At 44.1% G+C, this 24,278-nt stretch overlaps 1 protein-coding gene and 2 non-coding genes across 6 annotated transcripts; all 3 read right to left on the reverse strand.

Annotated features, from left to right (window-relative positions):
• Nucleotides 1-534: 534 nt before the first annotated feature.
• LOC119276656 (peptidyl-prolyl cis-trans isomerase G) lies at nucleotides 535-5,892 on the reverse strand. Of its 4 annotated transcripts, none has more exons than XM_037557782.1 (5): nucleotides 4,864-5,390; nucleotides 4,591-4,733; nucleotides 4,357-4,489; nucleotides 3,374-4,171; nucleotides 589-2,134 (listed from the first exon to the last, which is right to left on the reverse strand). In XM_037557782.1, exons 3-5 carry the CDS (start codon nucleotides 4,447-4,449, stop codon nucleotides 704-706), a joined length of 2,322 nt encoding a protein of 773 aa, XP_037413679.1. In that variant the 5' UTR covers nucleotides 4,450-4,489; nucleotides 4,591-4,733; nucleotides 4,864-5,390; the 3' UTR covers nucleotides 589-703. The 4 variants fall into 4 exon arrangements, with proteins under 4 accessions (XP_037413676.1, XP_037413679.1, XP_037413678.1 ...); XM_037557781.1 differs by having other exon boundaries at nucleotides 4,357-4,498; XM_037557779.1 differs by lacking the exons at nucleotides 4,357-4,489; nucleotides 4,864-5,390 and adding an exon at nucleotides 5,453-5,892 and having other exon boundaries at nucleotides 535-2,134.
• Nucleotides 2,379-2,442, reverse strand: LOC119283026. The gene has a single exon (XR_005138987.1). It is a non-coding gene; the product is annotated as a small nucleolar RNA snoR101 (small nucleolar RNA).
• LOC119283028 lies at nucleotides 2,762-2,824 on the reverse strand. Its single transcript, XR_005138989.1, has one exon. It is a non-coding gene; the product is annotated as a small nucleolar RNA snoR101 (small nucleolar RNA).
• Nucleotides 5,893-24,278: the final 18,386 nt, after the last annotated feature.

The following is a 24,278-nucleotide window of genomic DNA, read 5'->3' on the forward strand; positions in this document are numbered from 1 at the left end:
CTGGTGCCGTTAGCATACGAACAAAACAAACACGCTGGATATGGTGTTCAGATAGAAGCAGACTACGTTTGAGATCGTAACAACTTGAAACTATGTCTGGTAGTCCCTAAATCACGGTTGAGTGAAAAATGCTCTCCAGTAAAATTTGCTATCCCTGATGTTTCTTTACATATCAACAAGATAGAACACAGGCTCTACCCACACTCCCTTGGTAGGTATAGTTCCCTAGAAATGTATACTAAACAATATGTTGCGGTGCAACATTTTCTTCAGGAAACTAACTCTAGTAGTTAAAATTCACATCAACTGGTAATCTAACTTTACTCCTGATGTCCTCCAATCCTGAAAAGTGGTACTGTTTCGCAGCTAGAGTCAAAGATATATAACCACTTCAAGCAAGATATACTCCCTCCGGCCCAAAACTATCGTAGTGTCAAAAAATATACTCTTACATTTTGGGACTGAGGAACTATCATTTGAAAACGGTAAAAAAAAGTTCGCACTAATCATGCTATGCTATAATGCTTCTGGATGCGCCAGCAGACGGAAAGTAGGCGCTATAAATGCAGACAACAGTGCCAGACAATGGGATATTTTAACAAGACAAATGCTTGAACAAAATAAAGGAACTGGACTGTAACAAATAAGGCGCCGAATGTAAAAGAACATGATAGTACAGTGTTACATCACATCGCACAATGTATTACAGTGTCTCTAATAGCATCGCCCTAATTTTCGCCTTCAGCTCATCTGGGACCTGAGTTGCCGCCTGCGAAGATTGAGCAGTGTCGCTAGGGGGCTGCTCTGATCCATGCCTGTGCTCAGGCGTGCTTTGGGAGGCTTCAGCGCGGCCAAGAGTTTGCTCATTGAGATCTCCGTCATCCTTGTGTTTCCTTTTGGAACCAGAGCGATGGCTCCTCCGGTGCCTCCTATGCTCGTCATCTTCAGCGTAGTGATGATCGTCCCTATGTCGATGCCTTGACTTGGAACTGCGTAGCTCATCTTCCGAAGAGCTATGATCCCTATACTCCCTTTCCTTGGAGTGATGCTTGTGCTTACGTTTGTGTGCATCCTTACTGTGGCCTCTTGAACGCTCCGAACGATGCCTCTTCCTTGAGTGTTTATAACTTCCCTCCTCCAAATCATGTTTGTCCTCATCGGATTCTGGATGATGCTTTCTGTACTTGCGTGCCCTGTTCTGCTCGTCATCAGAGTCTTTCTCCTGCTTGATCATATTCGAACCTTCCCGTTCGAAACGCACAGAGCTACCTTCCCGTTCAAAACGCAGAGAGCTACCTTCCCGTTCAAAATGCACAGAGCTACCTTCCCGTTCACTAGCCAAAGGTTCTGGAGGCACGGGGAGGTTCGAATTAGCAGGAGCGGCCCTTGCAGATTCATTAGTTATCTCCTGTGTCACCAGATCATTCTTGTTGCCACCACCCTTAATAATTGAAGTGAACATCTTTGCACGCCGAAGCCTCTCAGCCTTCAGCTTCTGCTCATTTGTCATGGAAGCTTCAGAAGAATCTGCCTCTTTAGAGGCGGCAACAGCAACTGCTTTTGCGATTGTATTTGTGATCCAATCATCATCGATAATTCCAATACCTTCCTTCTTTAGCTGATCACTACTTGTGACTGATATGCCAGGCTCACTATTTGAAGCAGGTTTGGACACTGCACCTGAGCCCTGTATATGGCGAATGTCAACCGTGTCTTTTAGCGTGTTAGGTTGAGGATTGGCAGGCCCCAGTCCACGAGTAGCCGCCATAACAATAGCAGCAGCTTCATCTGCAGTGACCGTCCGAGGAAGTTCCTTCTTGGCACCACCAGTGACCAACTGGAACTTCCCCTCCCCTTGTTTGTCAGAAAGCTGCTTCTGTGATGGTTCCGCGGAGGTTCTATCAGAAGTGCTTGAGTCCTTGTTAGCACTTCCCCGTCCCTTGCTTTTAGTTACTTCCTTGTCGTGGCCACTGTCTCGGAGGTCTGAAGAACTTCTATCTTTGCGCTCCATGGACCTTCTGTCTTTACGTTCTGAACTCCTCCTGTCTCTGCGCTCTGAAGAACTCCTCCTGTCTTGGCGCTCTGAAGAGCTCCTTCTGTCTCTGTGCTCTGAAGCACCACCACGGGACTTGGACTGCACAGCAAATTCAGGAAACACAGTAAAGAGCGGTTACAATTTGCATTGGTGCGAGACACGATATCCAAACAAAGTCTTGTATCTTAGAAATTTAGAAACAGTTCCAGTATTAAACTTCAAAAATAACAAGAAAACCATATATCAATGCTTATAGGCAATGCTAGAAAACGTAGTGATGCAATACAGTTAAACCAAATACTTCAGTACTTGGCTGGAAATATGAACAAAGAGGAAAAGGCAGTGCATCAGTGATTCATAGTGTCCACATAAGAACTTACCTGAAGTTCAGAGATCAAGTGTAAGACATCATGTGCACTTGGAAGTAAAGACCAAGGAAACAAGCAATCTTGGCATAAACAGGCCATAAGCATATAAGATGAATATTCACTAAAACCCGATGATGGTATACATTCGACAGAAAACATAAAACAGCACATATAGAAGAAACAATCAGACCAACGCAACTTATAGTTTACGAAAACACATGTGTAAGGAAATGAAGTGCACCAGAATTTTAAACAACTTTCTAAACTAAGAAGAAAACCATGACATCAATCAAATCATATACACAGTTGAATAAAATATCTGTGTACCGATTGGAATTGAATAAATAAGAACAAATTGTGCATCAGGATTGATATAGTGTCCACATGAACTTACCTGAAGTTCAGAGATCAAGTGTAAGACATCATGTGCACTTAAGAAAGAAAAAAAACAGGCAATTTTAGCATGAAAGGTAATCAGAAGTTCAAGCATGGGTAAATAACTTAATACTCATTCTACAAGACGTCCAAACTTTAAGTGTCAGTGTGTCACAGAGAATGGAAGACAAAGCAGTAGCCGGACAAAAGCGAGTGATCCAGAAGAAAGGAAACAAAAAATAAACCTCAGAAACTGAAGAACGTTAGACCAAAGCTTATATTTATTTCATTACAGCATTGGCGGCGGCTGCAACTTTTAAGCGAACATGCCCATTGGTTCACATCTCACTCGTTTAAACAAAGCATGAATGATGAAACAACCGATTAATGGTGTGAATTCTGACAAATGTTTAGTCAAATAGAACTCCGCAAAATATGGGTGTGAAGGGAAGGAGTACAAGTTGCAAATGTTTAGCCCAACTAAACTATCTGACAAATGTCTAAAAAAATTGATTTCTATAGAACAGGTCAGGAAAGGGAAAGTTATGCAAATATTACGTCCTAAAAAATAAAAGATGAGTGTGATCCAAATTACCTCTTGGGTTTCCTGAAGCATCTTGAGATAGTAAGAGTGATATGGATTAGACGGCAGAAGAAATGGAAACCTCCCTGTCATCCTGTCTTGCTCAATGAGCTTTTGTTCAAACTCCTTCCCGTTCCTGAGAATAAACTCGACTATTTTCTCCATTGTGCCCTTCAAAATGGATGGTGGTTCCAGTATCATTTCTTTTGTGTCAGACACACCTAATTTAGAGTTGTCAGACTTGGTAGAAGTGGTTAACACTGTCGTGGCATCTTTAACCTTCTCCCGCTGAGCAGCAACAATGCTGTTTCCAGCAATTGTTGGGTTCTTCTTGGTGAAAATAGGTTTATCCTTTACTAAAGTGGATGCTTCTATTGTTACTGTCTGATCTTTTTTCACTTCGTTGTCATGTACAAGGAATGATGAGCCTTTGTGGGCATTGTCATGCAAAGCTTCATTTCCAGGATCCTTGCCTTTTGAACTAGCTGGAAGCACGCCTTCATCCTCATCTCCAGACTCATAGACGGCCCCAAGCAATGATAAAGCTCCGCTTGACGAGGCAGCAATCTCACTCTCACCCATAACAATTTTGTTGCCTTTATTGGTGTCAGCATCAGAGCCATCTTTCAACAGCTGAGGATGATCAACAATGTAGCGGAAGTAGCTGTGGAGATGATGGTCAGGCATCAAGAACCCAAATGTTGGATTATTTCCCTGCTTCACCCTTAACACAATCTCTGATTGTCCCCCATGCTCACTGACAAATAGAGCAGTTCTTGCAATTATCTGATGCACCTTCTCGGAGGGAGGCTGCAAATTAGAAATTATGACAAGAAAAGTGTCTCAGTAATGGTATGAGAGCAGAAATCGCAACCATATGACTTAAACACAACTGTAGTACAGAACTGGTACAGCACAGTAAAATTAAGAAAGCTATCCCGTTGCAGTATTCTCTTCTTTTATTATATGTACCATTTACATCATTCTAATCCCACCTGCCTATTCCTTACGTCAAGATAGATCGTAAGGAAACAATGTGGATCACTAGTAGGAACTTCATCTCTGCTCCAACCATCTGAAATAGACATTTAATCCTTAGAAGAACATATGCACCTTGGACAATTATTGCTGGATCAACTGAAGAAGATTAATAACAATGTATGAAGTGGAAAAATAATAAGACAGAATGCATATATGATGAGAGCAGACAGTAGGCTTTGCACACTCACCAGCTTATTCAACAGGCTTTCTGGCACAGGAAAAGATGGGCGATAAGAAGAGACTGAATCATTCGGATCATCAGAACCAGCAGGTCCCCCGTATGAGAAAGCGACGGCATTATAACCGGCCTGCCCAGTATCTGTCCCGTTTCCTGCAGAAAGAAAAGATGCCAGTTTGGGTATTGTTACATAACAATCCAGACACAGAAACTAAGATTGAGTGGAGAAGAAAAATGCAGATCCAAAGATACATCTCAGGAGACATCAGAGAAGGCCCCTTACTTTGAACAGATTAAAGATGTTCATCAAATAAAATCAAGCATCCTTCCTGCAAACTTACAAAAAAATATGACAAGAAATATAATAGGAGTTCAACTAGCACCACTACCTTTGCCACATGTGCCAGTTTCATTAGGTAAAACTGCAAAAAATTATACCAACTACTGTTGCTCATATACGTGGTAGACAGTACAGCTACTATAGGAACCCAACAGATGCAATAATAACTTTGTTGCAGACAAACAATAGGAAGAGACCACCGAGTTATTTTACATTCTTAGCATCTCAGTGTCATAGCGTATCAAATTCAACATTTACTCCAACTAAGCCACCCAAACTTCAGCTCATACAGACCAACTCTCTTCTGACATCATAGGCAAATAGCAAATGGGGACATTTGAAAAGAAAACACTATTTGGCATCAACCTTCTATAAGATACGATGGTTCCATTTCCCTAGACCCCTCTCAGAATGCTAAAAGTCCGCAGACTTACGCTAACAGCGCCCAATTACATAAAAATGGTAAAAAGAGTTGTTGGCGCCAGAGAGTAGCGTCATATACAATAAGCACAGAGGGTAGAGGGGTTTATACCTGAAGGAGACGCGTCTCCGGTGCCGACGTCGGCGGTGAGGTCGAGGAAGCGCTCGCGGTCAAGCTCGGCCTCGGACACGCCGTCGGGAGAGGGGGTGGAGAGGAGGGCCACGGAGTAGGCGCGGTTTGAACGAGGAGGGACGCGGTCGAGAAGGTGGCGGACGTCGTGGCGGTCAAGGAGGAGATCGGCCGCGCCGGCGGCGGACCAGGGGACGAGGGAGCCGCCGGAGTTTACGACCTCCGCCGCCGCGTCGTCGTCAAAGAGCAACGCGTGCCGTCCCACGATCTGCAGATCCATTGGTGATGGTTTCGTCTGCCTTCGCCTTCGCCTCCGCTCGGAGTCTGCTCAGCGAGGCGGCGGGGCCGTATTGGTAGAGCTAGATGGAGAGCTCGTCCGCTAGGGTTTCGATGGAAAGACGTGCACAAGCGAAAAAGGTGTGACCCAGTTTTACCTTTTTGCAAATTGCACCTCGTATCTCTACGAATATAAATAACGAACACGGAATTGATTTGTTTAGCTAGAAAGAGTTCAGGCTAGTCGCGGTGGGGATACGATACTAATGTACTTCTTCCGTTTGTAAATGTAAGTCTTCGTAGATATTTCACTATGGACTACATGCGGAACAAAATGAATAAATCTACACTCAAAATGCGTCTATATATATCTGTATGTGGTTCACAGTGAAATCTCTACAAAGATTTATATTTAGGAACGGAGGGAGTACTTGTCACAAAAATGAACGTATCTACAACTAAAATACATTAAAATATATTCATTTCTTCGGCGAGTAATTCCGAACGAAGGGGGTTTGTGCCAACTTGCGCCTCCAACCGCCTCCTGTACTCTCGTACCCGGCGGCTGCAACCCTAGCCGCCGCCGGGGGCCGATCTTCCAACGCCGTTCTCCGGCGGCTCGCCTCCGCCAGCAACTTCGGTCGTCGGTGGTGAGGAGGGTCGCCGGATCCACACGTGTGGATCGTTTTTACTCATCCGTAGTCTAGGTTTTTAGGTTGTTCATCGTTTTTGCTTCGGCGGCGACGATGACGACACTGAATAAATATTCTTCGGATCCTTTCGTGACGAGGCCATCGGTCCTATGGTTGGGGATGGGTCTGGAAATCAGTCTGTTCAAGCAAGGATAGCGTGGCGGCGGCGGCATCCTCGTGGTGGACCTGTGTCCTCGGACTCCATCGTTGCGACGACGTTTGCTCCAGCATCGGCGTGGAGCTTGGGAGGTAGTCCAGGAGCGGATGCAGATTGTGGTCTGCATCGACGACATCTGGAAGACGGAACATGTGTTGGGTTCGTGGTTCGTGGATGGCAGGTATGGTTTCCTCCTTCGGCATCTTAGTCGTGGTGGGGTGCCAGATCTGGAGTTCGATGGCGTGTCCGGGGTGTTGCCCCAGTCTGATCCGTTCAACGGCAATGGCTTCACTTTTGGTGAGCCACCTTGGAGGTCCGCAAAGCTGCATATCAGCGATGGAGCCGCGTCGAGCTCGGGTGAGGAGGTGATCCGTCATTCTTTTTTTCGGTGGCTGCTGTGGTGGTGCCGGAGGCAGTTGACGGGCGTTAGTGTCAAGCTCAGAGATGTTCTGCTATCTTTTCAGTTTTGTCATGTCGGTTATTACGTGACTTGTACTTTGTTCTTTATGATATGAATGAGACACGTATTACCATGCAAAAAAAATCCAAACGAAGGGAATATGTATGATACTCCCTCCATTCCCTTATACAAGGTCACTATCAAAAATACATTTTGCATCTATACAAGACGGTCAACAATAATCGAGACAAAAATTAATGATCTTTTTTCATACTAGCAACTTGTTTAATACTTACATGCATATAGTCATAATGGCAGCCAGCTACTTTCTTCCTATTCCTTCTTTGCATGCGGATGGCATATTAATGATCCCGGTTAATAAAAAGAAAAGTTGGCTTGCAAAGTTGTCATTAAATTTTACTTTGATACCTGTAATTTGAGTTTGTGGCGTTATATAAGGGAATAGAGGAAGTACTACATTCGTAGTGCATAGTATTGTATATGTTAGTGATATAGAGAACTTCATTTATTGTCATGCATCACACATACTAGCACATCATTTAATATGATACGGATTATGCTAGATACTCAGTCATCTCTTTCATTTAATTCTATGACACATCATCAAATTTTCCTAGTTGGCATGCATGATACTACTTATGATACTCCCATTACGGGCAACCTCATTCAGAGTATGGCATTTTGGAACTCAGCCTTTTTGAAAAAACCAAAATTCAACATTTTAGGTTTTAGAAAAATCTGAAAAAAAAATTGTACAAACAAACAAGAAAAATATTTGGGACGGTCTCACCGCGACCGCAATCACCACGTGGGTCCATGCACCGCTTCGAACAACCTTTTCCTTCGCGAGCAGCACCCATCCATTTTCCACCACTACTTTTTCTTTCTCCCCACCACAACCTCTGTCGCATGTTGCCGCAACAACAACGCCCAGCGGGAGCTGCATTGCAGCTTGGGGGGCTAACCACCATGAGGGGGGCACAGCGAGCACCAACGGAGCTGCGGCGGAGGATGCAGCAAATCGACGCGGTTGCAACTTTTGGGGGTGAACCACGGCGCGGTGGCGTGACGTCGATGCTGGTTTTTTGTTGCAACAAGCACTAATAGAGCTACGACGGCGATGCAGCAAACCTGCACCGGCATGGTTACAACACCCCGCATGGTGTGAAACGGTGGCGTCCATCAAAATGTTGGAACCGGCGCCGCGATTGCTACTAGCACGGTCACCATTTGATGGAATTGCCAATATCGCTTTTTTATACGGACCAGAAGCACGTTCCTGGAACCGGCATCAGCGTCCGCTGCAACCGGTGAGGGACACGCTGGAGCTAGCGCCCATTGGTGTTGGAACCAGAAAGCATCTTCATGTTGGGGAACGTAGTAATTTCAAAAAAATTCCTACGCACACGCAAGGATCATGGTGATGCATAGAACCGAGAGGGGAGAGTGTTGTCCACGTACCCTCGTAGACCGAAAGCGGAAGCGTTAGACCAACGCGGTTGATGTAGTCGTACATCTTCACGATCCGACCGATCCAAGTACCGAACGTACGAAACCTCCGAGTTCAGCACACGTTCAGCTCGATGACGATCCCCGGACTCCGATCCAGCAGGGTGTCGGGGAAGAGTTCTGTCAGCACGACGACGTGGTGACGGTGATGATGTTCTACCAACGCAGGGCTTCGCCTAAGCACCGCTACGATATGACCGAGGTGGAATATGGTGGAGGGGGCACCGCACACGGCTAAGGAACGATCACGAAGATCAACTTGTGTGTCATGGGGTGCCCCCCTGCCCCCGTATATAAAGGATGGAGGGGGAGGTGCGGTCGGCCCCTAGGGGTGCGCCTGGAGGAGTCCTACTCCCACCGGGAGTAGGACTCCCCCCTCTTGACTTGTTGGAGAAGGAAGGGGGAAGGGAGAAAGAGGAAAGGGGGGCGCCGCCCCTCGCTTCCTTGTCCTATTCGGACTAGGGGGAGGGGGCGCGCGGCATGCCCTGGCCGGCCCTCCTTTCTCCCTTAGGGCCCATGTAGGCCCATTAATCCCCGGGGGGTCCGGTAACCCCCCGACACTCCGGTAAAATCCCGATTTCACCCGGAACGATTCCGATATCCAAATATAGGCTTCCAATATATCAATCTTTATGTCTCGACCATTTCGAGACTCCTCGTCATGTCCGTGATCACATCCGGGACTCCGAACAACCTTCGGTACATCAAAAACTATAAACTCATAATATATCTGTCATCGTAATGTTAAGCGTGCGGACCCTACGGGTTTGAGAACTATGTAGACATGACCTAGAACTATTTTTGGTCAATAACCAATAGCGGAACCTGGATGCTCATATTGGCTCCTACATATTCTACGAAGATCTTTATCGATCAAACCGCATAACAACATACGTTGTTCCCTTTGTCATCGGTATGTTACTTGCCCGAGATTCGATCGTCGGTATCTCAATACCTAGTTCAATCTCGTTACCGGCAAGTCTCTTTACTCGTTACGTAATGCATCATTTCGTAACTAACTCATTAGTTACATTGCTTGCAAGGCTTATAGTGATGTGCATTACCGAGAGGGCCTAGAGATACCTCTCCGACAATCGGAGTGACAAGACCTAATCTCGAAATACGCCAACTCAACATGTACCTTTGGAGACACCTATAGAGCTCCTTTATAATCACCCAGTTACGTTGTGACGTTTGGTAGCACACAAAGTGTTTCTCCGGTAAACGGGAGCTGCATAATCTCATAGTTATAGGAACTTTGTATAAGTCATGAAGAAAGCAATAGCAACATACTAAACGATCAAGTGCTAAGCTAACGGAATGGGTCAGGTCAATCACATCATTCTCCTAATGATGTGATCCCGTTAATCAAATGACAACACATGTCTATGGTTAGGAAACATAACCATCTTTGATTAATGAGCTAGTCAAGTAGAGGCAAACTAGTGACATTAAGTTTGTCTATGTATTCACACATGTATCATGTTTCCGGTTAATACAATTCTAGCATGAATAATAAACATTTATCATGATATGAGGAAATAAATAATAACTTTATTATTGCCTCTAGGGCATATTTCCTTCACTTCATTGACGACGTTTTTCTTTTGCTGGAACGGGCTTAATTTTTTGTTGGAACCGACTAGCTTGTTTGCTACAATCAAGCTTCTTTGAGTTTGCTACTATGGTGTTTTTGCTGGAATGGGCTTATGTTTTTGCTAGAACCGACTTGCTTTTTGGCTACAATTAGACTTCTTTGAGTTTGCTGCTATGGTGTTTTTGCTGGAACAGACTTAATTTTTTTGCTAGAATCGATTAGCTATTTTGCTACAATCATACACCTTTGAGTATGCCTCTATGGTGTTTTTGTTGGAAGCGGATTTTTGTTTTGATTCAGACCATCCTGAGATTTTTGTTCGCTGAGTTTCACTTGGATACGGTAGTGCTAGTAGACAACAACGGCAAGCCGAAGCCGGTGGCGCGCGAGATGCTGCAAGCATGGCGACTCCATGCTGGAACCACCCGACATTAGAGCGCATCCATGGTGCCCGTGCGCTGGTTGCAATCCCACCGACCACGAGGGTCGAGATCTTGTCGGTGCTCATCGGCCATGGCGACGACAGGGCAGACAGTACCCTTTCAGGTATGGAAGCGGCAAGAGGGGGATGATGCTTTGCGGGATGATGAGCGTGGGGGAAGAATACCACATGGGGAAGGTGTAACACCCCCTGTATTATGAGCTATAGTGATCCTTAAATTAATGCTATGCTACTTTGTTTTGCAAAGAATGATCATAGTGAAATCATATATCATTTCAAACTCCTTCACTGAATTCAAATTCAATTTGCAAGTGAAATATGAAGTTTCACAAAAGTTGCTGCAAAATAGTTCATCATTTAGCAAAAAATCCATACCAAATGATTGTTAAGGAAAACAACATCACCTCCAAGCCAAGATGGTCTATAGCTATTAATACAGTGCCATTTCAGCATTTTAAAATGATATTTAGTTTGTGAAAAATCCAAAATGGATTCGGTTGCCCCTCAAACTTTTTGTGGCAATGCCAGATGATACGTCTCCAATGTTTCTATAATTTTTTATTGTTCCATGCTATTATATTATCTGTTTTGGATGTTTTATATACATTAATATGCTATTTTATATCATTTTTGGGACTAACCTATTAACCTAGTGCCTAGTGCCAGTTTCTGTTTTTCCTTGATGTGGCTTTTTCAGAAAAGGAATATCAAAGGGAGTCCAAATGAAATAAAACTTTCGCGATGATTTTTCTTGGGCCAGAAGACACCTACGAGACTTGGAAAGGGGGGCAGTAGACCCCCTGGGCTTGTGGGCCTCTCGGGAGTCCCCTACACCGCCTCTGAGTTCTATATATATCCATATATTCCACAAACCCTAGAGGAGCCGCAAAAATACTTTTCCATTGCCGCAAGCCTCTATTCCCGTGAGATCCCATCTTGGGGCCTTTTCCGGTGATCTGCCAGAGGGAGATTCGATCATGGAGGGCCTCTACATCAACCTTGTTTCCCTACCAATGATGTGCAAGTAGTTTACCACAGACATACGGATCCATAGCTACTAGCTAGATGGCTTCTTCTCTCTCTTTGATCTTCAATGAAAAGTTCTCCTCGATGTTCTTGGAGATCTATTCGATGTAATCTTCTTTTGCAGTGTGTTTGTCGAGATCAGATGAATTATGGATTTATGATCAGATTATCTATGAATAATTTTGAGTCTTCTCTAAATTCTTATGTGCATGATCCGATAGCTTTGTATTTCTCTCTGATCTATCGATTTGGTTTGGCCAACTAGATTGGTTTTTCTTGCATTGTGAGAGGTGCTTTGCGATGGGTTCAATCTTGCGGTGTCCTCACCGAGTAACATAGTAGGGGTAGCGAGGCACGTATTGTATTGTTGCCATTAAGGGTAAAAAGATGGGGTTTACAGCATATTTCCTGAGTGTATCCCTCTACATCATGTCATCTTGCTTAAAGCGTTAGTCTGTTCTTATGAACTTAATACTCTAGATGCAGGCGGGAGTCAATCGATGTGTGGAGTAATAGTAGTAGATGCAGAATCATTTCGGTCGACTTGTCACGGACGTGATGCCTATATTCATGATCATTGCCTTAGATATCGTCATAACTTTGCGCTTTTCTATCAATTGCTCGACAGTAATTTGTTTACCCACCGTATGTTTTCTTTCAAGAGAGAAGCCTCTAGTGAAACCTATGGCCCAAGGTTCTATTTTCCATCATATATTTTTAGATCTATAAAACCAAAAACCCCAAAAATACCTCGCTGAGTTTTATTTACTTTTATTTGTTTTATATATCTCTATTAGATCTCACTCTTGCAAGTGACCGTGAAGGGATTGAAAACCCCTTTTTCGCGTTGAGTGCAAGTGTTTGTTAGTTTGTGCAGGTGCATATATTGGAGACTTGCTGAAAGTGCAACTATCCCTAGGTGGTTTTGGTAATTCATAACAACATATAGCTCATTGAGCTAATGCTATTCCAAGACTATTATTTCAGGAAAGCTCAATGAATGGCATGGCATGGATGATGAAAGTGGACCCCTCAAAATACTAATGACAAAGGATTGGCTCAAGCTCAAAAGCTCAAGACTCTTCATTTTACATTTTAGTGATCCAAGATCACATTGAGTCTATAGGAAAAGCCAATACTATCAAGGAGGGATGAGGTGTTGCTTAATGAGCCTCTTGCTTCATGTGCTTAGTGATATGCTCCAAATACCCTCAACTACTTTCTCATATCCACAAATGACCTAAACCTAAAGTCAAACTCGGCCCCACCGATTCTTTCTATCCGGCGCCACCGAGTTTTGATGTCATAGCCACTGCCACAAACCCTAGGCAAATCGGTCCTACCGATAGGGATCTCGGTCTCACCGAGATGGGATTGTAATCTCTCTATTTCCCTTCGTAACGTTTCGGTCTAACCGAAGTGAGCGATCGGTCCCACCGAGATTGCAATGTAAACTCTCTGTTTCCCTTTTGTAACATTTCGGTCTCACCGAAAAGAGCAAATCGGTCCCACCGAGTTTACCTGACCAACTCTCTGGAAAGATTATTACCAAAATCGGTCTCACCGAGTTTGTGAAATCGGTCTTACCAAGATTACATTATGCCCTAACCCTAACCATACCGGTCTTGCCGAGTTGCATGTCGGTCCCACCGAAAATCCTAACGGTCACTAGGTTTACTAAATCGGTCCGACCGAGTCTATTGAATCGGTCCCATCGAGTTTGGTAAATTGTGTGTAACAGTTAGATTTTGTGTGGAGGCTATGTATACCCATCCACCTCCTCTTCATTCGTGGAGAGAGCCATCAGAACAAACCTACACTTCCAACTTACCATTTACGAGAGAGAACCACCTACTCATGTGTTGAGCCCAAGATATTCCATTCCTACCATATGAATCTTGATCTCTAGCCTTCCCCAAGTTGCTTTCCACTCAAATCTTCTTTCCACCAGATCCAAAACCTATGAGAGAGAGTTGAGTGTTGGGGAGACTATCATTTGAAGCACAAGAGCAAGGAGTTCATCATCAACGCACCATTTGTTACTTCTTGGAGAGTGGTGTCTCCTAGATTGGCTAGGTGTCACTTGGGAGCCTCCGACAAGATTGTGGAGTTGAACCAAGGAGTTTGTAAGGGCAAGGAGATCGCCTACTTCGTGAAGATCTACCGCTAGTGTGGCAAGTCCTTCGTGGGCGACGACCATGGTGGGATAGACATGGTTGCTTCTTCGTGGACCCTTTGTGGGTGGAGCCCTCCGTGCACTCGCGCAACTGTTACCCTTCGTGGGTTGAAGTCTCCATCAACGTGGATGTACGATAGCACCACCTATCGGAACCATGCCAAAAACATCCGTGTCTCCAATTGCGTTTGAATCCTCCAAACCTTTCCCTTTACTTTCTTGCAAGTTGCATGCTTTAATTTCCGCTGCTCATATACTCTTTGCGTGCTTGCTTGAATTGTGTGATGATTGCTTGACTTGTCCTAAGATAGCTAAAATCTGCCAAACTCTAAAATTGGGAAAAGGCTAAGTTTTTAATTGGTCAAGTAGTCTAATCACCCCCCCTCTAGACATACTTCAAGGTCCTACAAGTGGATCAGAGCTTTGGTCTCCATTTGCTTTGATTTCCATAGCTTTTGGTGATCATAGCCTTGGTTTCACAACCTAGGAGAGTATGGCGTCTAGCGAGGGAAATTATCACCGTAGAGGTCCTTACTTTGATGGTACTAATTTTGCTAGTTGGAAGCATAAGATGAAAATGCATATTCTCGGACATAACCCCGCCGTTTGGGCAATTATTTGTATTGGCTTACAAGGTGAATTCTTTGATGGGAGAGAGCCGAACCGTGAAGCTAATGCGGAAGAATTGAAGATGCTGCAATACAACGCTCAAGCTTGTGATATCATCTTCAATGGATTGTGCCCCGAAGAATTCAACAAAATCAGCCGTCTTGAGAATGCAAAGGAAATTTGGGATACTTTGATTGATATGCATGAAGGTACCGACTCCGTCAAGGAATCCAAGTTGGATGTGCTCCAAAGTCAGCTTGACAAGTTCAAAATGAAGGATGGTGAAGGTGTCGCTGAAATGTACTCTAGGCTTGCACTTATCACAAATGAGATTGTCGGCTTAGGGAGTGAAGAGATGACCGACAGATTCATCATCAAGAAGATCCTAAGAGCATTGGATGGAAAGTATGATACTGTGTGCACATTGATCCAAATGATGCTAAACTACAAAGATCTCAAGCCAACGGAAGTCATTGGAAGAATTGTTGCTCATGAGATGTCACTCAAGGATAAGGAGGAACTTCGCAACAAGTCAAGTGGTGCTTACAAAGCCTCAAGTGAAGCCCCCACATCATCAAGTGAGAAACAAACCTTCAATGAAGAATTGAGCTTAATGGTGAAGAACTTTAACAAATTCTACAAGAGTAGAAGCAAAGAAAGAAGCTCCAAGTCAAGGTCCTACAATGACAAAAGATCTTCTAGTCGAGAGCGAAATTGCTACAATTGTGGGAGACCCGGACACTATTCCAATGAGTGTACGGCACCCTACAAAAGAAGAGAAGATTCTCCAAAAAGAAGAAGCAAAAGATAAGAATCACCACCAAGAGAGAGGAGGAGTAGAGATGATTGTTATGAACGAAGACCCTCACGGAGAAGCAAGGATTCAGAAAGGAAGGACAAGTCATCAAGGAGCTACACAAAACGAAGACATCAAGCTCATGTTGGTGAGTGGGTATCTGGCTCCGACTCCGACAATCACTCCGAGAGAAGCTATCACTCCGACTCTGAATATACTCAAGATGAAGGTGTTGCCGGTCTAGCACTTGTGTCAACCAACTCCTACGACATATTTGACTCACCAAATGAAGGAATTGGAAGATACTTCATGGCCAAAGGTCCAAAGGTAACACATCCCGAGTATGTTGATTTCAATAGTGATGAAGATGACTTGCTAGGTGATGATGATTTACTTGTTGAAAACTCTAGTGATGAATACTATGATGAAGCATCAATTAATCATGCTAATCAAGATAAAATGAATGACAATGATAAGGAGAAGATTGAGCTTCTAACTAAAGAACTAAACACTCTTAAGTTAGCTCATGAAACTATCTTCGAAGATCATCGAGAACTTTTAAGGGCTCATGAGAAGTTACGCTTTGAAAAGCTCAATCTTGAGCAAGAGCATGAGTTCTTAAAGGCAATCAATGATGATCTCCGTAAGAAAAGTTCTTCTTACATTGCCAAGCGTTTACTCTTATCTACTTACATGCCTCAAGTCAAGTCTAGTAACAAGTACAAGAAAGATCCTTCCTCTAGTAGTAACAATAATAATGTCAAATCCAATATTGTTGCTTCTAGTAGTTCTCTTGATTCCACTAATGATTCTCTTAGCCAAGTTACACTTGAGCAAGAAAATAGCTTATTGAAGGGAATTATAGAGAAAGGTGTTTACAAGAGCCTTGCCGGGAGTAAGCAATTCGAGGAAATTGTACGCAAGCAAGGAAGGCACCGGAAGAATCAAGGTGTTGGTTTTGAACGAAAGTTCAATGCCAATGGAGTTGAGTGGGAAGAAGATCAATACCCCAAGACGAAGTTTGTTCCTCAACAAGAGAAGTATGATCCTACTTCCTTCAAAGGAACACAAGCACAAGATGATCTTCCACCACAAGACCACAAGAACAAAGGCAAGGACAAGCTTCAAGAAGAGATTGATGCATTTGAAGAAGCACCTAAGGCCTTGGTTAAGTGGGTTCCCAAGACTACTTCAAACTCTACTTCATCGAGTACAACTACAACTCCAAGGATTCCCATCAAGATGATGTGGATCCCGAAGAAGAAGAACTAGAGAGTTCTTGAGGGTGACTCCGCCAACACTCTTCACTCATATCTTTTTGGCAACGACAAGTGCAATCAACTTTCACATCTTGCACTAGTTCAAGGAGTCACAAACCCTCATGTTGGTAAGGCAAGGGACAAGGTAACCTAATGATTTCATGGACATCATCATGTGTGTGTGTCACTCCATGTCTATGGATATTCTTGTTTGTTCCTTGTGGGACTAACCCATGTAGGTATGTTGAAAGTGCAACTCACTCCAAAGGATTGCTCCAAATGATCTACATCAACATTGAGAATCCACAACACCTACATGAAGTCATCATCGACAAAACCCAAGGTTAGTTCACCCCCTCTAAAAGGGGATCTCACATCTAGGGGGGGCTTAACTCTAAGAATTGAGTCAAAGCAACTCTAATGGTGTGAACACATCAATGCATTATGTAAAAGTGGTAACCCCACTTGAGCTTAAACGATGAGTATGACCTATGATCAAATGTTTTCATTTGACTCCTAAGTCAATATACTCATATATAGATGACCTAGTCATCGCCAATTGTTTGATAGATGCTAGAATTGGTTGTGCATGCTTTGCCACATATTTCATTTGCCATCTTATTGTGTGAGCATGTTGGTGCATATTTTACTCATTCGAGGACATCCACTTGTTGTTTTGATTGATTGGCTTCTTTTTCTTTTTGCCAAGTGGATGGAGAAGAATGCCTAAGAACCTTCTCTAGCTATCTATGTTTTTCTCATCTCAAACTCTATTCATGCTACATCACAAAATTTGATCAAGTCAGATTCGAACCACTCTGTGTGAGGAGCACTCGGAGTCCCCGATTCGTCATAGACTTAAACTTCCAAAACTTCTTTGTGATCCTCGGTCTGACCGATTCCTCCATTTCGGTCCTACCGAGATCACTAAGTCGATCTAGGTTTTCAATCTCGGTGCAACCGATTTGAACTTTTCGGTCACACCGAGTTGCTATAACTATATACAGTTATGCATCTCGGTGCCACCGAGTTGTTCCACTCGGTCACATCGACAGGGTCATGCTATATATACTCACGGGCAAAAATTTGGAAATTTCTCCGAACCTCTTCGCCCGCGCAATAGCTCGCTCTGCCACCAGGGTCTCCGGATCGTCTCCTCTCGCCAGCCGCCTCCTGTTGCTGGTCTCCGCCGCTGTCAACGGAATTCACCCCTGCCATTGCCGCCGTAGCGAGTTCATTGCCAAGCTAGGGTATGGACTCGATAACAGTGCTATCCTCGTCCGATTCCTAGCACATCGTGTTCTTAATGATTCTTGCCACGATTGAAACATTCCTATCCAGTCAATACAATCCTTAGATTAGATGGGATTTGAAAATTTAGGGTTAGGTTTCCGCCGAAACCATCTCGGACCCACCGAGTTGAAAAACTCGGTCCCACCAATTTGGATAACGCCATTGCACTAGTAACTCTCGGTCTGACCGAGAATTGCTAATCGGTGAGACTGATTTTAGGACTTTGTGAAACCCTAGCAGTCTCGGTGCCACCGAACTGTGATTGGGTCTAACCGAGTTCACCAGTTTAGGTTCCAAAACTGCTTCGGTATCACCGAGTTTGAAAATCGGTTGATCCGAAATGCTTTATGTGGAAAACTAAAACTGAATTTTTGAATCATTCTTTTGCAAATATCTCTGCATTTTGTGATGCTCATCCACTCTATCTCATCTATAACTATTCACAGGGCCAGCAGTCAGTGATTTGCAGCATGTCAGACCAAAGTGATAGTCAGAACAGGTCAGAAGAGAAGATGCACATGAGTGAGGGCACTAGTCCCTCTAGCACTTCAAATGAAGGCTACAGGAGCACCCCTAGCAATCTGCCTAAAGCTGCCACCAGGACAAGGAAGAAGAGAACCTCAGAGTCTGAGGATGAGGTTATTTGGCAGAAGAAGATGAGGCTACCTCCAAGAAGGTAGTGCTCAAAAAGGAGTATGCCTCAGCAAAGAACACTAAACCTGGACTCAATAGGAAGGTTCCTGCCAATAGGACATCTATGCTGAAGGTCAGAGGATTTACTCAAGTGCCTGAAAAGACCGAACTCAAAGAGGCACCTGCTCAGAGAGCCACAACTTCCAAACCCAAGAAAGTTCCCACTAGAGAAACTATGAAGTTTACCATTGAATCAGAAGATGAAGCTGCTGCCCAGAATAAGAAGAAGAAAAGAGCCAGAACCACTACTGCCCAGGTTCTTGGAAATCCGTCAATGAGGAGAGACTCTAAAGAGGAAGAAGAGGTTGTTGCACCAGCACCCAAGGCACAAAAGCTTATGGGTGATGCTATTAAGTCAGGGGCTGCAACATCAAAGCCCAAAGGAAGCACCCAAAGCTGCCCCCAAGCCCAAGCTTGCACCAAAGAGGAATACCAGGAGTATTCCAGCTACTGAAAAGAACAAGGCCCCAGTGCCTGAAGTTGTTGATGAGGAAGATGAAGAAGGACAAGTCCTGAGGAAGCTCAAGCCCAAGATACCAGGCCACAATGATGCTCATCCTGTGGCTGAGGACATGAACATCAGAAGAGACTCAGGGTTGAGGCTATGGAGGATGACAGATCCATATGCCACAAGGAGAAGGACTGCTGTTGACTACAGGTTCCACACAAAGGAACAATAGGACTTCTATGAGACAATCTTGTTGGACAAGAAGCCCATAGTGTGTGATATGAGGTGGGTCGACTGGACCTACATGAAAGAAAATGAAGAACACTATCCTGGAGTGCAAGACAGTTTTGTTGCTTGTGGAGTTGCAGATTTTGTTGGGCAGAAGCTCACCAACTGGAATGATGAACTCATTATGCAATTCTACTCCATAGCACACTTCTATCCAGATGGAAGGCTAGTTTGGATGTCTGAAGGTACAAGGTACCAGTCAACCGTTGAGGAATGGGCAAAACTGATCAATGCCCCAAAGGAGAGTGAAGATGACTTGGATGTCTATGCCAAGAAGAAGATGGACCACAATTCCATGGCACACATGTACAAGGAGATCCCAGACAAAGCTATTGAGACACATAAGTTTGGGTCAGTCCACTTTCTTCTGTCAGGGCTGCCAACAATCAACTGGATCTGAAGGCACACTTTGTTGCCCAAGTCAGGTGACCACAACATGATTAGAGGGCATGCAATCAACATGTTTCATTTGTTTGATGTGCCACAGAAATTCAAGGTCATGAGCCTTATGGTTGAGACCATTAAGAGGACTGCAATAGACCAAAAGAGAAGTTGTGGATATGCCCCACAGATTCAGGAGTTGATTAACTCAAAGGTGGGCACAGGAAAATATCTATTGGATAAAGAACATTTTGCTCTCTATCCAGACTTTGAGGACAATCAGGTTGTCATGAATGAAAATGAACCATCATCAATACAAGCTCAAGAGAAGAAGGAGAAAGCAAAGAGAGAGAAGGCTGCCAAGATGCCAACTCAAGAGGAGGCATCTGTGTACTTTTTGAAGAACAAGCAGGAGCAGCTTGGTTACTTGATAGCATCAACTCTGAGGATTGAGAAGGGATTGGCCACCCTCACTCAAAATTAGGAGAGCTTGGAAAGAATCATGGAACAAAAATTCTATGATCTAGATGTCAAAGTAACTGAGATTCAGTCAGTTGTGGAGCAGCTACAGGATGACATGCAGGAGAGGAAGGGAAGACTACCACTAATGTATTTGCCAGAGTGCCTAGAGCTCAGAGGTCAGCTGCAGTGCCTGTGACAGACACCAGAGCCACATCATCTGCACCAGCTACAACTCCTACAGCTCCAGTGCAACCAGCTCCAGCACCAACTCCTTCAGCTCCATCCAGTTCAACTGAAGCCTTCGTCCAAGGAGACATCTCTACACCACCACCTGAAGATCAAGCCTGAGAGTCGATCTAGCACTATGCATTTTCTATGAACTTTTTGGTAACTTGTTGCCAAAGGGGGAGAAAAATGTATAGATCATAGGCTTCGAGAGAGAGTGTGTGTTGCTTTTGTTCTCTCTTGCTTTGGTGGTTAAACTTTGTTTGCTTTTGATTGCTTGAGATACCATGCTGTTTGCTGTGAGACATTGATGATCATGTGTATGATCATAAGCTACACTTATGCATGTTTGATGATATTATCTTACCTATTCTTATGTGATCATTCACTTTGCTTGGTGATGAGTGCATGTATTCAATCTTTATCATTTTGAGCGCTCCACCAAGATGTATGTGACATGGAAGAGTAACCCATGAGCCTAATTCCTTGTGCATTTGCAGTCCAAAGCAAATCTTAAACTATGCACAAATTTAGGGGGAGCTCTTGCTTATCACATACTTCTCAAAGCGACGATGTTTTTCAATCTTATTATCATTTGTCGAAGCTTTGATCTATATGTTGTCATCAATTACCAAAAAGGGGGAGATGGAAAGTGCAACTATCCCTAGGTGGTTTTGGTAATTCATAACAACATATAGCTCATTGAGCTAATGCTATTCCAATACTATTATTTCAGGAAAGCTCAATGAATGGCATGGCATGGATGATGAAAGTGGACCCCTCAAAATACTAATGACAAAGGATTGGCTCAAGCTCAAAAGCTCAAGACTCTTCATTTTACATTTTAGTGATCCAAGATCACATTGAGTCTATAGGAAAAGCCAATACTATCAAGGAGGGATGAGGTGTTGCTTAATGAGCCTCTTGCTTCATGTGCTTAGTGATATGCTCCAAATACCCTCAACTACTTTCTCATATCCACAAATGACCTAAACCTAAAGTCAAACTCGGCCCCACCGATTCTTTCTATCCGGCGCCACCGAGTTTTGATGTCATAGCCACTGCCACAAACCCTAGGCAAATCGGTCCTACCGATAGGGATCTCGGTCGCACCGAGATGGGATTGTAATCTCTCTATTTCCCTTCGTAACGTTTCGGTCTAACCGAAGTGAGCGATCGTTCCCACCGAGATTGCAATGTAAACTCTCTATTTCCCTTTTGTAACATTTCGGTCTCACCGAAAAGAGCAAATCGGTCCCACCGAGTTTACCTGACCAACTCTCTGGAAAGATTATTACCAAAATTGGTCTCACCGAGTTTGTGAAATCGGTCTTACCAAGATTACGTTATGCCCTAACCCTAACCATATCGGTCTTGCCGAGTTGCATGTCGGTCCCACCGAAAATCCTAACGGTCACTAGGTTTACTAAATCGGTCCGACCGAGTCTGTTGAATCGGTCCCATCGAGTTTGGTAAATTGTGTGTAACAGTTAGATTTTGTGTGGAGGCTATGTATAATCATCCACCTCCTCTTCATTCGTGGAGAGAGCCATCAGAACAAACCTACACTTCCAACTTACCATTTACGAGAGAGAACCACCTACTCATGTGTTGAGCCCAAGATATTCCATTCCTACCATATGAATCTTGATCTCTAGCCTTCCCCAAGTTGCTTTCCACTCAAATCTTCTTTCCACCAGATCCAAAACCTATGAGAGAGAGTTGAGTGTTGGGGAGACTATCATTTGAAGCACAAGAGCAAGGAGTTCATCATCAATGCACCATTTGTTACTTCTTGGAGAGTGGTGTCTCCTAGATTGGCTAGGTGTCACTTGGGAGCCTCCGACAAGATTGTGGAGTTGAACCAAGGAGTTTGTAAGGGCAAGGAGATCGCCTACTTCGTGAAGATCTACCGCTAGTGTGGCAAGTCCTTCGTGGGCGACGACCATGGTGGGATAGACATGGTTGCTTCTTCGTGGACCCTTCGTGGGTGGAGCCCTCCGTGCACTCGCGCAACCGTTACCCTTCGTGGGTTGAAGTCTCCATCAACGTGGATGTATGATAGCACCACCTATCGGAACCACGCATAAAACATCCGTGTCTCCAATTGCATTTGAATCCTCCAAACCCTTCCCTTTACTTTCTTGCAAGTTGCATGCTTTAATTTCTGCTGCTCATATACTCTTTGCGTGCTTGCTTGAATTGTGTGATGATTGCTTGACTTGTCCTAAGATAGCTAAAATCTGCCAAACTCTAAAATTGGGAAAAGGCTAAGTTTTTAATTGGTCAAGTAGTCTAATCACCCCCCTCTAGACATACTTCAAGGTCCTACACTTGCTTGTGCCTCCTACTAGATTGATACCTTGGTTCTCAACTGAGGAAAATACTTATCTCTACTTTGCTGCATCATCCTTTTCTCTTCAAGAGAAAAATCAATGCAAGCTCAAGAAGTAGCAGGAAGAATTTTTGGCGCTGTTGCCAGGGAGGTTCTACATCAAGCCTACCAAGTACCTATCGTAAACTCTCATCTCTTGCATTACATTATTTGCCATTTGCCTCTCATTTTCCTCTCCCCCACTTCTAAAACGTTTTTAGAAAAACACAAAAATATTTGCCTTTTTATTCGCCCTCTTTCTATTCGTCTTTTCGTATGCCTTTTTGCTTGGTTGCTATCTTTGCTTGTGTTGCCATGTGTGTCCTATTTGCTTGCATCCACTTAAAGTTTTCTACTTGCACTACAAAAAAAATACACTTCCGTGATGATACGTGTTGTCACAATAGGTCACGTTTTCTGTCATGCATGTACATCCATGACGATTTTATGACAGAATCAAGATAGTCATACCTGTGCTGTCGTAGAAGTGTTACATGACATTACCAAAATTATCATCACGGAAGTGTCCACTTCCATGACGATAAATCACACGTCATAGAAGTGCTTTCGTCAAGGGTGACCGACACGTGGCATCCACCATAACGGCTCGCCGTTAAGCTATCGGGTCAGGTTTTGGATCCGATAACCCGTTGACAGCCCCGACCAATGGGGATTTTCCACGTGTAAAATCATCATTGGCTGGAGGAAACATGTGTTGGCTCACCGTTGGGCAGATGTCATCCACTCAATGGACCGAAGGCGCCTATGATACGTCGACACGTGGCACGACCCAACAAAGGCCCATTCCTGTGAAAAGGCCGGCCCGTTTGACTTGGTCAAAAGGTGATGGGCCAGCCCACGGAAAGCCTATTAACGGCTTGTTCGCATATAGCCCATTTACAACCCGCCAACCTAGGGCCCGTTATGACATATTTGAATTAAGCCCAGTAGCGTCATCTGGGCCGTCCAATATGATTCCATCCCATTTTAACTTCCGGCCCATGTATGGCCCATTACGTTTTTCGGCCCATATGAGGCCCTTTGTAACTCTTGGCCCATTAACGGCCCGTGGTGAAACTGGCCCGTAATGAACAGTGTATCACTTTATACCCATTAACGGTTCGTGGTGAAACTGGCCCGTAATGAACAGTGTATCACTTTATACCCATTAACGACCCATTATTCCATTGGGCCGTTTCCAGCCCATGTTATCTTTCGGCCTTCTCAGGGCCCATTTATTCTTGGGCTCATTTCTAGCATTCGTTTACTTATGGCCCGTTACTATCATTTTCTGCTTGTGGGCCAAATTCAGCCTGTGGTTACAGTCGGCCCGTTTGTGGCCCGTTAATACGTTGGGACGTTTTCATAATGTCATCAAATATGACCGATTAACGATGGCCCATTATGGTCGGCCCATGAATGGACGATTCCAACTCTAGCCCATTTACAACCATAATGTGGTCTGTTATTGGCCCATGTTTGGCCAATCGATCATACGGCCCGTGGAAGGCCCATTGATGATACGACCCGTAGAAGGCCCATTGTGTCTACGGCCCGTAGAAGGCCCATTGTTTCTACGGCCCTTAGAAGGCCCATTGTTTCTACGGTCCATAGGAGGTCCATGGTAACTACAATAAATATGTAACCCATGGTTATTGTGGCCTAGTTTTAAAAAATAGGTTAT

This window comes from Triticum dicoccoides, chromosome 3B (genome assembly GCF_002162155.2).
Source record: "Triticum dicoccoides isolate Atlit2015 ecotype Zavitan chromosome 3B, WEW_v2.0, whole genome shotgun sequence".
NCBI lineage: Eukaryota > Viridiplantae > Streptophyta > Magnoliopsida > Poales > Poaceae > Triticum > Triticum dicoccoides.